At 41.8% G+C, this 17,337-nt stretch overlaps 1 protein-coding gene across 1 annotated transcript in view; it reads left to right on the forward strand.

Moving 5' to 3' along the window:
• Window positions 1-17,337, forward strand: part of PKHD1 (PKHD1 ciliary IPT domain containing fibrocystin/polyductin) — a 515,144-nt gene that overhangs the window by 58,986 nt on the left and 438,821 nt on the right. Inside the window, exons 21-25 of the mRNA XM_075860893.1 lie at window positions 551-689; window positions 771-925; window positions 2,125-2,309; window positions 13,024-13,146; window positions 13,865-13,970. Coding sequence (XP_075717008.1) covers window positions 551-689; window positions 771-925; window positions 2,125-2,309; window positions 13,024-13,146; window positions 13,865-13,970 — 708 coding nt within the window. The remainder of the gene's footprint in view (window positions 1-550; window positions 690-770; window positions 926-2,124; window positions 2,310-13,023; window positions 13,147-13,864; window positions 13,971-17,337) is intronic.

The raw sequence follows: 17,337 nt of genomic DNA on the forward strand, positions 1-17,337 counted from the left end.
GTCTGTCTCCCTACCCCGGCCATTACAGAAGCTTAGTATTATTCATACTTATCCTTAGGAAGTTTAGGAATATTCATCCAATTATCCTTAGGAGGCTTAGTAATATTCATCCTATTATGCTTAGGAAGCATAGTAATATTTATCCGCTTATCCTTAGGAAGCTTAGTAATATTCATCAACTTATACTTACAATGCTTAGTAATGTCCATCCACTTATCCTTAGGAAGCTTAGTAGTATTCATCTACTTATCCTTAGGAAGCTTAGTAATATTCATATTACTATAATTAGAAAGGTTAGTAATATTCATCCACTTATCCTTAGGAAGCTTAGTCAAATTCATCCTCTTATACTTTTTAGTTTAAATGGCAATTCCCATTGAAATATACGTATCTATTTCTATATAGATATATAGCAAGATTAGTCATGGTTTCTTTTGTACACCTTGATAGCTGGATGAGTTGAGATAATCCAGATTACAGGTTGATGTACATGTATTTAGTTTGTATTAATTTGCATGTTAAATTATTCAAATAATTTTTCTTTGTTTAGTTAATCGTGTGGATCCTAAACAAGCATTGCCCGGAGGTCATCATCTTATCAGCACAACAATTTCTGGAAGTTACCCATCTTACAATTTGACTGCCCTGGTGGCCAATTGTGGTATTAATCTTCCACTTATAGAGTTATGGTAAGGTGACCTAATTTATTTTTTCTTCTTTATGGTTGACATTACCCCATTGTAGTAAAGGAAATCTTCTGTTACATGCAGTGGGGCTTCGATAGAATCCAGTGGAGATAATCACCATACACAGGTGCTAAGACTGGGAAATGAATCTATAACTCTAAAAGTTACAAGGTTACAAGCAGCAAGTCCACCAATAGGGGGAACATTTTCTATCAATTTATCTGACACTATTATTCCAGGTAAGAATTTGCACACTTTTTCCTATGATGGGTGTCATAGTCAAAATGCAACCAAAGAATCAGAGTTTGAACATGACGTACCTTGACCACAAGTTTCAGTTGTCGAGGGTTTAACCTATGGACCATACAGAGAATATAGAGATATACCTTTTTTAATAAGGGTATCTATTAAATGCCCTAATAAAACGAAGCCATTGAATTGCTAAAAACTAAGCCATTGAATCCCCAAACATCCATTTAGTGGGAGGAATATGAGTGCGTACAGAGAATTTCCTTCTCTGCTGAATAGCTAAGAGAGATTGCATGGCACCATTTTCTGCAAGAGTAGGGGAATGGGCTACCTGATCCCGGTCAGCTGATTATAATGCAGAGCCCAGCCGAGAGCACCCATTAGCTTAGTTTTATGAAGGCATGAGTCATGTCTCCATAAGAGATCCCTCTATTGAGGATTAAGCCTTATTCAGTAGTGTAGGACCAACCCTATAGAACGTCCTAACTTTTTTTTGGAGTATTCACTGTTTTCAATGGAATGTTCATGGATACTTTGAGTGTCTCAATTCCTCTTCTTGTTGGTGGTTCCCTTCCTCAAGCGGTACATAACTTTTTTGAGCACAACAATGTTTTTTAGTGAGCTGGGTCATCGCTTATAGTTGTGTGAACCTCCTAATTATTCCTGGACACCACCATCATGCCACAGTGATCGGTTTCATTTGAAAAGGTTGATGTTTATCCATTTAAAGTTAATCCGATCATCAGATAATTACAAAGCAAAAGAAAACAAAGAGGCGCTTCAGAGTAATCCAAAAAAATGGTGTAGGCTTGAGAATAACTCCAAACATTGCATTATCTTGTAGCATGGCTGAATAAAGCCTACACCATTTTCTGGACCACTCTGGAGTGCCCCTTAGTCTTCTTTTGCTTGCATACCAAATAAGATTGGAGTCAACCCCTGGAAACTGAGCACCCAATTTAGGAGTATAACTCCAACTGTGTTCACAGTGCCGCCTTACTCTCTATTTGTTAGATGATGGGTTAGAGGTGGACAAACAATAAAAGAAGACAACCTAGAAGTTGCATCACAAAGATAACATATGTATGTACTGTATGTAGTATAAAGTATAAAGACCAGGTTGAATTTCGGTTGATCAACTATGGATTATAGATGTATAACAGGAGAATTCATGGTAATGTTTTTTTAGGAATTCCAGTCAACGTGTCTCCCAAGGATCTCAGAGAATTACTTATCAGTAATACAGATGACTTCACGCGTCCTTACATCAATGTCAGTGATTTTACAATCACCAAAGAAGTAAATTATTGTCACAAAATCGTTTGGACATTGACATGGAAAAATATGACCGGAGATCTGCCGAATTTCCTTCAGGTATGTTTTTGGTGATGTAATTCTGTACTAAGCCTTTGTTACATTTTCTTCAGAAAAAATATGCATGTCCCGATGGAGGGGGAACCTAATCCACAATAATGGCCGGATTTAGGGCATTTACACATGCCGTGTTTTTTGGTATTTTTTTTAGCACATTATTAAAATGCAACCCTTTCACGGGTAAAAAGTGGGTGCGGGGGCATGAATTCAGACTCAGTGTCATTTGCCATTTGGGTCTGAGAGCCTCCGACAGACAATGACTCTGTGTTAGTCAGCCAGCATCCTCCTCCTCCTCCTCCTCCTCTTCCTCCTCTCGCGCTTCTGACTCTCTGGGCTATGCAGGCAGGTAATGTGCACATGTCCGGCTGCTAAATGCGAGTGTCTCTGGCTCTCTGCTGCCTTGCCCGCTTCATCCTCCCACCAGCGCCAATCTCACACTTGGCCTAGTCCTGCTGACGTTCCTATGGCAGGTGGGCATGGCAAAGGCAGAGTACCCCATCCAAATAGAAAGTAGCTGCACATGCACTGTTTTATTATGGACAAAACACTGGCACTTGCTATTACCGGTAAAACATTTTTACTAGCATCTGCCTTCTAGTGTAAATAGCGGCTGGGTTACTGGTGCCCACCCTACTTAGTGTTCGTTCATGGGTTCCGTTGGACCTTTCCATCAGGGGAACACATGATCGGAATCCAAACTGAAACAAATGTAAACCATAGGTTTCTGTTTGGATAACCATTGATTTCAATGGTGATGGATCCGACGGAACCCATGAACGGAGTCCTGACGCAGATGTGAACGAAGCCTTATAGGGACATTGTAGTAGTCTAATAGGGGCAAATTGTGGCTATAGGGATAACATGCATTGTGGTTGGAACTTTATATACTTTTTTATGTACTTATTAGGTCCTAGAAAAAGAAACCCAGTTTTTTTTTATTGTTTTTCCCTATAGAACTGTGATGTACGTAGTTTGTTCAACCAATAAAAATCCCAACACGGGTTAACCTTCTATGGTGTAGTAGTACTATATGAACAATGTGTTTTATTCATGGTCTATTGATGTTCAAAAACATACAATGGTATCCATACATATTATGCTGCCATAAGAGGACTGGCTGTGCTATTGTTTTATTCTCTATCTGATCTGGAGATTGGTTTTGATAGAGGAGCCCGGAAGCCACTAGCCATCCCTTTTTTCATTGACAAAGTCAACTGTGACTGTAAATGGAAATACTGGTGGTGGTAACTGTCTGGTTTAGAAAAAACATTTTCCTATACCCTATTAGTGAATTCTGAGTTATCAGGGTGGGGGGGGGGGGGGTCCACTATTGAGGATCCTCTTCTCTTGTCCAGAGTGGAGAGCGATTATAAAGAGTGTCTCTCTCTCTGGAGGACCTGTCCTGTCCTGCATTACACAGACAACACATTGATATAAATTTGCACTGTGTAATGCTTAATTTTCCTTATGGTGGCGCTGTAGGGAAATTAAACGCCTACTGCCAGATTTCACTATAGATTACAGCTGATTGTTGGGGGTCCCAGCAAGGGGACTTTTTGTGATCAGCTTATTGTCAAGGGACCCTTCTCATAAGTCGGGATTGTCCATAGCAGAAAAAAAACGTTTAAGGATATGTAGTTATTTGAGGCTTTGTTTTTTGTGGAACGGGTTGTACATTTTTAACCGGTTCAGGTCCAGTGTTTTTTGTACCTTCGGGACCAGATATAGTTCTGCTGTTTTTAGTACGTGTTAGTTTAACGGCTATAACTTTTTTATCTGTTGGACTATCAATATGATTTTTGGTGAAGTTTTTGCGTGATCAATGCAGGTTTCTATATTTATGGCCTTTGTATACACATAATTTTCATTAGAATTGATAGCTAGATATAATGTGAAAAATAGTAGTCAATTCCTCTGGTAATTATATAACGTTAACCTGAAATAGATTTATTTTTTTATTCGTGTTTGTCATCTGCCATTAATTTTAATATATTACATGTCCAATTTAGGGTAATTGGGTCAGGGATAGCACCATGGCAACGATTGAGGTTTGGGTGTTTTTTTTTTCTAAACAAAAAATGTTACTTTAAATTTTTATTTTCCTTGTCTGTCCCTCAAAGATCAGAAACAACCATTGTGGGACTTTGTCCACACTGCGAGAGTGTGGCTGTCGATAAATTACCTTCCGACGAAGACGTACATGTACGCCATTCTGCTGGAAGAGGTTAGGTTACAAATATATACGGCATATGTGAGTAAATTTGAGGTGTAAACAAAAAAGTAGAAAACACCAGAGACTCATCTGCTTCATTACAGCTTCAAATAAGGCTAATTTACCCTGTTGTGGCTGGCCTGGGCCCACTGGGGGATCTGCCAACTCTCTGGTGGACCAGTCAAACTTGAGGTTAAGGATAGTATTGACATCATAACCAATGCCTTCCATGATTTTTTTCTGTGATGTTAGATTTCACAGGAACGCAGCTATAGGCGTGCACAATTTATTTTATTTTTTTAATATCTTTATTTTGTTCTACAGCAGTACAAAAAGGAAAGAAGTACATAGTACATACAAACATGTAATAAAAAATAAATAAATACGCAATGTTATAGAAACCCTTGGGGGGAGAGGAGGTCGGAGGGAGGGGGAAGGAAATGAAGGAGAAAAAAACAAAACCAAAAAAAACACTGTAATAAATAAAAATATGCCTTTTATCTCCATCTTACTTGTTACTCTGAGAACTTACCCTAGCCTATAACCAGGTTTGTTCCCATTTAGCGATGTTGTTGGCATTGCCATACCATACCTTTTCATATTTCTTAATTTTACCAACCAAGCCCAGCCAGTTTTGCAGTGTTGCGTGCACAATTAGCAGTCATAGCTCTACCCTGATGGCTGACGAGCGCCAAATGCCCCTCTACTACATAAGAAGACACCAGTAATATAAATGGCACATGGGTTGAGGGCCCTATTACATATTTTGCATTTGACCCAGGGGGTTTAACCCGTTAGTGACCGCCAATACGCCTTTTCACGGCGCTGCATCAGAATAAAATTGCGGCGCCGTGAAAGGAGATAGCTCCCTGCTCTCAGCTACCGGAGGTAGCTGAGGGCTTGGAGCACACTCTGGGGACCGTTGTTTGCGGTCCCCAAACCGGCGATCGCCGGTATTCAACGAATACCGGCGACCGCCGTTACAACTAGTGCAGCGGTGGAAAATGGATATTTTTATCTCCTCTCACCATGAATGTTTGGTGAGAGGAGATAAAAAACTAACCTGAAGGGCCTCCGATGCCCGCGATCGTGTTCCCCTTCTCTTCTCCTCCCGCAGCTGCCGGGAAGAGAAAAAAATGGCGCCCGCGCATGCGCACACAATCTAATTAAGATTGCGGCGCCGTGCAGAGGGATAGCTCCCTGCCCTCAGCTACCAGAGGTAGCTGAGGGCTTGGAGCACAGTCTGGGGACCGTTGTTTGCGGTCCCCAAACCGACGATCGCCGGTATTCAACGAATACCGGCGATCGCCGTTACAATTAATGCAGCATTGAAATCTGACTTTTTATCTCCTCTCACCATGAATGTTTGGTGAGAGGAGATAAAAAACTATTTGTTAGGCCTCCGATCGTGCCCCCCCCTCCCCCCAACCGCCGATAAAAATAAAAAAAATGGCGCACGCATGCGCTGTCAGTGAAAGGCAGCTATTCTGCCTGTAAATGGAAACTGATCAGGGACCGTTATAATTGGTCCCTGATCAGATGGTCACTGTGATATACCTATCACAGTGACCATAGTCCCATATTTTCAAAATACAGCACAAGATTTGTGCTCTTTCCCTCCCTCCTCTCACTGTAGTTGATCTGTGAGAGGAGAGAGAGAAATACTATACAAATCTTGTGCTGTATTATACTGTAAAATACACCACATACTCGCCAGTGTTCCGATATTATCCGAATATTGTCCGTAATTTACCCCAGATTACCTGTAATTACCCCAGATTACCGTAATCACCCCAGATTACCCGTAATTACCCCAGATTACCTGTAATTACCCCAGATTACCAGTAATCACCCCAGATTACCCGTAATTACCCCAGATTACCCGTAATTACCCTAGATTACCTGTAATTACCCCAGATTACCAGTAATCACCCCAGATTACACGTAATCACCCCCGTTTTTTTGTTTGTCTTCTAAAAAAAAACAATTATTAGTGTGGTGAACATGAACCGCAGAAGCCGCAGAATGTTCTCTGCAGAGCAGGCATACGCCATGCTGTGCTCTAGCGGTTCTGGCAGTGATACGGACTCTGCGTCAGAAGCAGAACTTGGCTCAGAAAGCGACACAAGTTCTGCTTCTGCCACTGGACCCCCCAGCCCTATGGTGGTGGACGCAGCGGTCAGCGGTGAAGCGTCAGGAGACGGGCCTAGTACTGCAGTCCCTTCCGCAATTTGGGATCCTGCAATTGCTTTCTCCCCCCAAGTTTTGCCATTTACAGCGACTCCAGGCATCAACTCTGATGTCATAAATTTTAGTCCCTATAATTTTTTTCATTTGTTTATAGGCGATCAGGTCCTGGAACTAATCGTCCAGCAGACGAATTTATACGCCAGGCAATTTGGCACCCAAAATCCCAGGTCTTGCTATGCCAGAGGATGGATCCCCACAACAGTTTCTGAAATAAACATTTTTTGGGGAATTACCCTAAACATGGGGATAGTAAAAAAAAACTCTATCCGCTCTTACTGGGCTACCAGCGCTATCCATAGCACGCCTGTATTTGCAGCCGTTATGGCCCGAACGCGCTATGAGACTCTAATGCGTTTCATGCATTTTTCTGACAATACACAAATCCCCCCAAGAAGTGACCCAGCCTATGATCGCCTCAACAAACTGAGACCCCTCATCTCCCTCCTAAGTGACTCATTTTTCAATTTATACACCCCAGGCCAAAAACTAGCGGTAGATGAGTCCCTTATGTCCTTCAAGGGCCGTCTATCGTTTCGACAATACATCCCCTCCAAAAGAGCCCGATACGGAGAGAAACTCTATAAGGTGTGCGAGAGCACAACGGGCTACACCTGTGGCTTTTTCATTTATGAGGGCAGGGACCGCCACCTTAATCCCCCAGGATGCCCAGAGGATATTGGCATTAGTGGGAAAATTGTCTGGGAACTCATGGTGCCATTCCTACAAAAAGGGTACCATGTGTACACCGACAATTACTACACCAGTGTCCCCCTGTATAAGTCCCTCCATGCTGCGAATACAGGGGCCTGTGGGACGGTACGAAAAAATAGAGTCGGCTTCCCTCAACGACTGGTGTCCAGGCGACTAGAAAGGGGTGCGTCACTCTCATTTGCAAGTGACCAGTTGCTCGCTGTCAAATGGAGTGACAAAAAGGAGGTGTACATGCTCTCCACCGTGCACGAGGACACCACAGTGGCAGTGAGAGAGAGGGGCGCTACCTCTGATAAGAGGAAACCGGTCTGCGTGGTGGACTATAACAAGTTCATGGGGGGAGTCGATCTATCTGACCAGGTCCTACAACCGTACTTGGTCAAGCACAAAACTAGGGCCTGGTATAAAAAGGTAGCGATCTACCTTATCCAGATGGCCACTTACAACAGTTATGTGCTCTATAAGACCCAGGGAACGCTCAGTTTCCTCCAGTATCAGGAGAAAATTATAGAGCACCTCCTGTTTGACTCCCCCGCACCTAGAGACTCCTTCGAGTCAGAGGATGTCAAAAGGCTCACTGAGCGCCACTTCCTTCACCCCGTCCCTGCCTCTGTGAACCAAAGATACCCCCAAAAGAGATGCCGGGTGTGCAGTAAACACGGAAGGAGGAGCGATTCCCGGTTTTACTGCCCCATGTGCCCTTCAAATCCAGGCCTGTGCAACTACCCCTGTTTTGAGACCTACCACACCGTTTCTAATTATTAATTTTATCTATAATTTAGGGAAAACCAAAAAGGGTGGGGTGGGGGGGATTCTTTTTAGGGAGTCAATTTCATTTATGCATATTTTTTTGTTTAGTTTCTGGGCTTTCCAAGGGAGGGAAGGATTCTCATGGGGAGGTTTATTTATTTCAGACTGTAAAACTAAATTTCCCCTTTATGATTTTTTTTATACAATTCTTGGACAATTAAATCCAGGACTTGATCACTCACAAATGAATACAGTTTATTGTGCAGGAGCCCACATCTGTCTATTCAGAACATGGACCCCCACAAGTGTTCTAGAAATAAAAAATAAATGTGGGCATTGCATTTATTAGTAGATAAATCCAACACCTGCGGCCCGTGCCGCCCCTGAATTAGTGGAAGTCGTGCATTTTAGAAATGGTTACAAGAATAAATTGGGGATGTATTTCCTTTTTCTTATGACTATGTCCTGCCCCATACAGCGGTTACATTCCTAATTCTGTACCGTGATACGGGCATGATATTTTTTTTTTGGAGGATCTCTAATAATCGAGCTGTTCCTTATCAATACACCATGGGCTTTGTTACGGTTCTTCTGGAAATACTGACATTATTTTGGGGATTAGTGATCCTTTACTGTTCCTATAGATGGTTTTGGACACTGCCCCTCTATATATTCTGTAGGTGATTGGTTGTTTTGTGCACATAGCGGTTCCTACCTTGCCGGGCAGGGGTCTGTTATGGTGTACCGCGTCACTTGGCACATTCGTCCCTCATAAGGATTGATGGAGCTAAAGAGACGTTGTACAACCAGTCACTGAAAAACAAACCTTGTCTTGACAGCCCTGCAGGTTCTTCTATCTAGTGAACAGACTCGAGTTTGCAACATAGTTGGATACATTTTCCTCCATTTGTTTGAAGATATTGCCCGTCACTCCAGTACAGTTTATTTTTTCCTCTCTGACTGATTTTATATTAGGACAGAATTCTGTCCACAATGACATCATAATGGCACCAACTGCTTCTTCAGCAAGACATAGTCATAAGTACAGGCAAATACGTCTATAGCAACATGTATCCGTTATGAATACACGCAGTGGCGGATTAAGTGTACCATGGGCCCTGGGCTGTTGATACAACTTGGGCCCCCCTCACACAGAGTTCACAGCAGCACAGAATCTGCACGCTCCTCTCCTGAAATACTCTGTGCTGCTGTGAACTCTGCTCTTACCATTACGTAGTGACTTGCCAATCATTTGAAGGTGTTATTGAGGACAGTAGTGGAGGAGAGGTAACAGACTGAGCTACGTAATGGTAAGAGCAGAGTTTACAGCAGCACTGAATCTGCACGCTCATCTCCTGAAATACTCTGTGCTGCCTTAAACTCTGTGGACAGGTCAGGATCCTGTTTTTTTTTAAATGCTGCACTGTAGCACAGCCTTATATAATGGATCGAGCGGGTTCCCCAGCAGCATTTAAAAGAAACAGGATCCTGACCTGTCCACAGAGTTTAAGGCAGCACAGAGTATTTCAGGAGAGGAGCCTGTGATTGGCTGCAGAGGCCGCTGCAGCCTGTGATTGGTTGCAGAGGCCGCTGCAGCCTGTGATTGGCTGCAGAGGCCGTCACGTGGGATGAAGCGTCATCCCTGGAGGCCGGCCTTCTGACGTCATCCTGACGTGCGTGACCGCCACTACAGCCTGTGATTGGCTGCAGCAGCGACATGGATGACACGTCACCGCTGGAGGCCGGACAGGAGGAATGTAAGTATGAACGTATTTTTTATTTATTTTTATTACATTAAAATTGTATTTTCCGCGCGCCGAGCATGTACTGTCAAGGTTGCTGAAAGAGTTACTGCAGCCCATTAACTCTATCAGCACCCTGGACAGTACCATGCTCGGCGCACGGAAATTACAGGTTCGGTCCGAAACAAACTTTTTCGTGAAATTCGGCGAACTAGCCGAACCGAACTTTTCAGAAGTTCGCTCATCTCTAGTCATAATGATGGCGGCTGTGCGAAAATCTCGCAGCCGCGCATCATACACTGATGACACATGGAGCCGTTAAGTGCCTTTTGCGCACGGAAAACGCCGCAGTTTTTGCGTGAGCAAAACGCACATGCTCGTGTAAATGAGGCCTAAAGGGTAAGTCAATTTTTAACAAACTTCTAACATGTCATAGTGACATGTCAGAACTTTTGATGGGTGGGGGTCCGGGTGCGGAGACTAAGCGGCAGAAGCGCTCATGTGAGCAAAGAGCCACTTCATTTCTGTTTGGCTTTTTCCGGAAAGCCAAAGTAGCGGTGTACGGGCTCATTGACTTTCTATGAGCCCGTACATAAGCTGCTCAGCTTTCCGGAAACAGAAACCAAGTGGCTCAGCGCTCACACGAGTGCTTCCGACGCTTAGTTTTAGTGATCAGAGGGAGTCGGCGAGAGACACTGCTTCCGTAACCATCATTCAGTTTTATGGGACTTACGGATGGTGGATATGTCATACATTTGTCTTATGGGAAAACTGAGGGCTGTATGGGGGGATTATATTGCAAGGGGAGGTGAGTTTGTCTGACTTCTGGGGGCTCTATAGGGAGGTCTGAGTGTCTGATTCTGACATCTCTGTGGGGGGGGGGGGGTAGCCCCCCCCCATAGAGCCCGTCGCTCAGACCCCCCTATACAGCCCCCAGAAGTCAGACAATTTGACTTACCCTTGTAATATATTAGTAACTAGTGAGGGCTCTATGGGAAGGGGGGATTATACTGAATGGGGGAGGGGAGTTCTAACCATCTAAGTGACTCCAGAGGACTCCATGAAGGGGGAATAACCCCCCATCCCCCATAGAGCCCTCAGTATTTCAGTATTTATTATACAGCAGGGAGATTTGAGCGTGTAACTCACTGCTGAGTGTCTATGGAGGGAAATTATTGTCTCCCCATAGAGTCCTCTGCAGTGAGTTACACCGCTCAAACCCCCCCTGCTGTATAATAAATACTGAAATCCTGAGAGCTCTATGGGGGATGGGATGGGGGGTTATTCCCCCCTTCATGGAGTCCTCTGGAGTCACTTAGATGTAAATTAAGATGGAGACGAACATGAACACTAACCTTCTCGTTGCTCGACCACCGCCCTTCTCGTCTGTTCCTCACTGGCGGTACGTGAAGCGTCAGAGGGGCGTGTTCTACCACGGCTAGCAGACGCACGTCTGCTAGTCCTATCCAGCAATTGATATCCATCCCCCTCCTCCTCATCAGCACTGCGCTGCCCTCTGCTGCAGTCCGCCCGCCCCTCCCTCTCAACGGCCATTAGCGGCGCTTCTTGTGAACGGCCATTAGTGAGTCCGACCTTAAGCGATTTAAAATGATGTGCGTTTCGGGTTGCGATGGGCTTCCTAAAAGCTTGGGCCCCGGGCGGCCGCCCGAAACGCCTATATTATAATCCGCCACTGAATACACGGCTTCACTTCTATTCTGTGCCGCACAAATTTATTAATGTGGCATATTTCTAACAAAATAACCTTCTACCACGTCTCCTCTATTTTATCTGGAAACGTAATAAGAGTTTGAAGAAAACATTATATACCCATAGTGTCTGAAATGATACCCATTATTTCCTCCTTTAAAAAATTTTTGGTCCGCATGCCCACTACACCACTAGATGAATACCTCTAGATGAATACCTCTGGTAGTTCAAAACCTCTCCAAATATACTTTTATGGAAAAAGTGAGATTATATTTTTTTTCACCTGCTATGCATTAAATTTAGCAAAAAACTGTGGGGTCAAAATACTCAGTACACCCCTAGATAAATACCTTAAGGGGTCTAGTTTTCTAAATGGGGTCGTTTATGGGCAGTTTCTATCGTTCTGGTAGTTCAAAACCTCTCCAAATGTACAGTGGGGCCTAAAACATTTTCAAGCAAAATATGTCCTGAAAGCCTCCGGGTGCTCCATCCCTTTCAAGCCCTGCTGTGTGTCCAGGCAATGCATTAGGGTCACAATGGGGGCATTTTTGAAAACAGGAGAAACAGGGTGATAGATTTTGGGGTGTCTTTCTTCATTCTCATGGTCGCTTTACAAAGAAATCGGTCTTCAAAGTTATACTTTTATGAAAAAAGTGAGATTATATTTTTTTACGCCTGCTTTGCATGAATTCTTACAAAAAAACTGTGGGGTCAAAATACTTACAACACCCCTTAATAAATACCTTAAGGGGTGTAGTTTGCAAAATGGGGTCACTTGTGGGGGTTTCCACCATTCTGACACCTATGAGCCTCTGAAAACCTGGCTTGATGCAGGAAAACCAAATGTACTTCAAAATGTATAAAATTATTACTAAACTTGTAAGTCTTCTAAATTGCTCAAAAAAAATTTTTTTTTTTCAAAAGTGCTGCCAAAATAGAGTAAAGAGATGGAAATATATATTTAATAAAAAAAATTGTACTGTATGTATGTACATATGTGACATATTGCCGTTAAAAATAGGGAAAAATGATAATTTTTACAAAATTTCTTCATTTTTTCTATTTTTTTATTAATTTCCGTAAATCGTATCAGTCTACTTTTACCACTACAATAAAGTACAACATGTGACGAAAAAACAATGTCAGAATTACTTGGATATTCAAAACTTTCACAGAGTTATTCTCTGATAAAGTCACACATACCAGATTTAACAAATCTGGCTTGGTCATTAAGGCCCAAACAGGCCCGGTCATTAAGGGGTTAAGTCCCACCTCTGAGGAGTCGTACATGTTGGTAACGATAAATCAATAATAACATTTTATCCTCCTTTTTACACAGGTGTTTGATAAGAATCTTACCGGCCTGGAACCTTCAGTAATAACAAGGGTTGTCAATGATGGTGGTGTGTTCATATGGCCAATATTTGGGGACATGCTCGCTTCTTCAAATTCCCTGCCTCAGGTCAACATCATCATTCAATTCATATATGTTTGCTAAATTTATTCTACTAGTTGTAGAAGAGCCGAGTTTGTCATTTGTCAATATTCATAATAATCTGTGGTTAAGTTAGGATTGCATGTACGCCTATTTATTTCTTGTTGCAGCACCGTAGAAAGAGATTGTCAGAATTAAACATCAGTTTATTGTATAATCATCGTAACTCAACTGAAATGTAATTAATTCCATGTGAAAAAAATAATAATCCCTATTTTGGCCGCTATAAATGTAGTGCAGTCAGAAATGTTTTGTGTTGCCGAAAGATTTTGAGTCTTCTTCCTACTTTCTACTGGATTCTGTAAATGTACATTGATCTCTCTATGATTGCTGAGTGGGCGGACTCTTTCTGGTGTGATTTCAGAGCTGTGCTGTGTGCTCTGAACCAATCAGATTACTCCTCCTGAAGCTCCTCCTCCCCTCTCCTTCCTCACTACTACTACTGAAACACAGAGTAATAAGCTGCAGCCGCATCCCTCTCCTCCCTGTTTTTTTATATATAACATTGCAGTAGATTGATTTTTTTTGGTGGTATTTCAACATTTTCATTCAGGGCCTCATTCTCTTAGGGATTGCTGTTTGCTATCAAGCAATGTTTTTTTTATGTAGATGCATACTATTATCAACATATGTTTATTCTTTTAGTATGTTTGTGATGTTAATCAGAAAACTTTTCTCTCTAAAGGTCATGGTTCATGTGAATGACATCCCAGCCAAATGCTCAGGTTCCTGTTCTTTCCAGCATCTTTTGAATGTAACTCCCATAGTTAAGGACATTACATATACCACAGGTATTCAAAATACTAATTTCTCTCTTTGCCCCTATCCCTATGTATAAAAATATAACTACTATAATACTGCCCCCTATGTACAAGAATATAACTACTATAATACTGCCCCCTATGTACAAGAATATAACTGCTATAATGTTGCCCCTATGTAAAAATAATATAACTACTATAATACTGCCCCCTATATACATGAATATAACTACTATAATACTGCCCCCTATATACAAGAATATAACTACTATAATACTGCCCCCTATATACAAGAATATAACTACTATAATACTGCCCCCTATATACAAGAATATAACTACTATAATACTGCACCTATATACAAGAATATAACTACTATAATACTGCTCCTATATACAAAAATATAACTACTATAATACTGCTCCTATATACAAGAATATAACTACTATAATACTGCCCCTATATACAAGAATATAACTACTATAATACTGCCCCTATATACATGAATATAACTACTATAATACTGCTCCTATATACAAGAATATAACTACTATAATACTGTCCCTATATACAAGAATATAGCTACTATAATACTGCTCCCTATATACAAGAATATAACTACTATAATACTGCCCCCTATATACAAGAATATAACTACTATAATACTGCCCCCTATATACAAGAATATAACTACTATAATACTGCTCCCTATATACAAGAATATAACTACTATAATACTGCCTCCTATATACAAGAATATAACTACTATAATACTGCTCCCTATATACAAGAATATAACTACTATAATACTGTTCCTATATACAAGAATATAACTACTATAATACTGACCTCTATATACAAGAATATAACTACTATAATACTGCTCCTATATACAAGAATATAACTGCTATAATACTACTCCTATATACAAGAATATAACTACTATAATACTGCCCCCTATATACAAGAATATAACTACTATAATACTGCCCCCTATGTACAAGAATATAACTACTATAATACTGCCCCCTATGTACAAGAATATAACTACTATAATACTGCCCCCTATATACAAGAATATAACTACTATAATACCAGTGGCGGATTAAGTAGACCATGGGCCCTGGGCTGTTACCCAAACTTGGGCCCCCCTTCCTCACCGCCGCCCTGCCGTAACTATTTTTAACACTACTTTTTTGGGCAAGCATTAAAGAGGCTCTGTCACCAGATTTTGCAACCCCTATCTGCTATTGCAGCAGATAGGCGCTGCAATGTAGATTACAGTAACGTTTTTATTTTTAAAAAACTAGCATTTTTGGCCAAGTTATGACCATTTTTGTAGTTATGCAAATGAGGCTTGCAAAAGTCCAAGTGGGTGTGTTTAAAAGTAAAAGTCCAAGTGGGCGTGTATTATGTGCGTACATCGGGGCGTTTTTAATACTTTTACTAGCTGGGCGTTCTGATGAGAAGTATCATCCACTTCTCTTCAGAACGCCCAGCTTCTGGCAGTGCAGATCTGTGACGTCACTCACAGGTCCTGCATCGTGTCGGACTCATCGGCACCAGAGGCTACAGATGATTCTACAGCAGCATCAGCGTTTGCAGGTAAGTAGCTACATCGACTTACCTGCTAACGCCGATGCTGCAGCAGAATCAATTGAAGCCTCTGGTGCCGATGTGTCCTCGCTCGTCTGACACGATGCAGGACCTGTGAGTGACGTCACAGCGTGATCTGGCAGAAGCTGGGCGTTCTGAAGAGAAGTGGATGATACGCCCAGCTAGTAAAAGTATTAAAAACGCCCCGATGTACGCACATAATACACGCCCACTTGGACTTTTACTTTAAACACACCCACTTGGACTTTTGCAAGCCTCATTTGCATAAATACAAAAATGGTCATAACTTGGCCAAAAATGCTCGTTTTTTAAAAATAAAAACGTTACTGTAATCTACATTGCAGCGCCTATCTGCAATAGGAGATAGGGGTTGCAAAATCTGGTGACAGAGCCTCTTTAACAGTGTTACGATTTCCCTTGTCACAGGGCTGTGTCCCTACATACTGAGAGTATCACACTGTGCAGGGACACAATCTCCTGACAAGGGGAATTGTCTATCAGTCCTGGACTGCAGAAAGACTTTTTGTGAAATACAAGGATTCCTATAATAAACATGTCAGGAGAGGTGACAGATTTTCTATAAATCTAGTGACTCACAGGTGACGACGTCTCAGATTCTAGTAGTTTTTTCCTCTTTTCTTCTCCATCCGGTCCAGCGCTCATGACGACTTCTACCGGCCATGACTAATTTCTGCAGAATTTGCCACTCAGACGTCTCCTCACTTTTCCAACATTTCCACACCTATAAACAAAAATAAAGTTATCATGGTGCCACACACTGTGCCCCTAAATATAATAGCACCAAACACTGCGTGCCTGAATATAATACTACACACTGTAAAACGCCACATACACACAGCCCCCTGTACATAGTGCCACACACAGCCCCTGTAGATATTACACACCCCCATAGATATCGCCATACACAGCCTCCTCTATATATCACACATCCCCCCCGTAGAGAGCGTTACACACAGCCCCATATAGATAGTGCCATACAGCCCCCTGTAGAGAGCGCCACACAGCCCTCCCCCTCTTGTAAATAGCACCAAAAAGCCCCCCCTATAAAGAGCGCCACACACATACAACTGTGAATAGCACTACACAGCCCCCCCTTGTATATAGTGCCACACAGCGCTCCCCCTTGTATATAGTGCCACACAGAGCTCCCCCTTGTATATAGTGGCACACAGCGCTCCCCCTTGTATATGGTGCCACACAGCGCTCCCCCTTGTATATAGTGCCACAAGGTTGTGTACACATTTAAAAACTTTATATCATAATTTTATATATATATATATATATATATATATATATATATATTAGTATGTGTGTGATTGATTGATTTTATTAAAAAATATTTTCACTTTTTGAGATACAGCTGCTTTGTATCCTGTATCCGTCAGGTCAGCAGGACTGACAGGATAAGTGACACGCAGGATCCACCTCAAATCTATCACATCTAAGATTATAATTTAGCGCAGGGCCCGTTTCACTGATCCCGTCAGTCCTGCTGACCTGACGGATACAGGATACAGGATACAAAGCAGCTGTATCTCAAAAAGTTAAAATATTTTTTAATAAAACGTAATTACAAAGTTGCACCAAACACACATTTTTATAAAAAATAAATAAAAACGACGTGATTTTTGCGACGTTTTTTCCGTAGACAATGCAGGTTTCGTTTTTTATCGTTTTTATGCACACCTTTTTTGCTATTTTAGAATTTTTATTCATAAAGTTTGAAAATAATAGTAAAAAAATAACTTTTTTACGTTTC

This window comes from Rhinoderma darwinii, chromosome 4 (assembly GCF_050947455.1).
Source record: "Rhinoderma darwinii isolate aRhiDar2 chromosome 4, aRhiDar2.hap1, whole genome shotgun sequence".
NCBI lineage: Eukaryota > Metazoa > Chordata > Amphibia > Anura > Rhinodermatidae > Rhinoderma > Rhinoderma darwinii.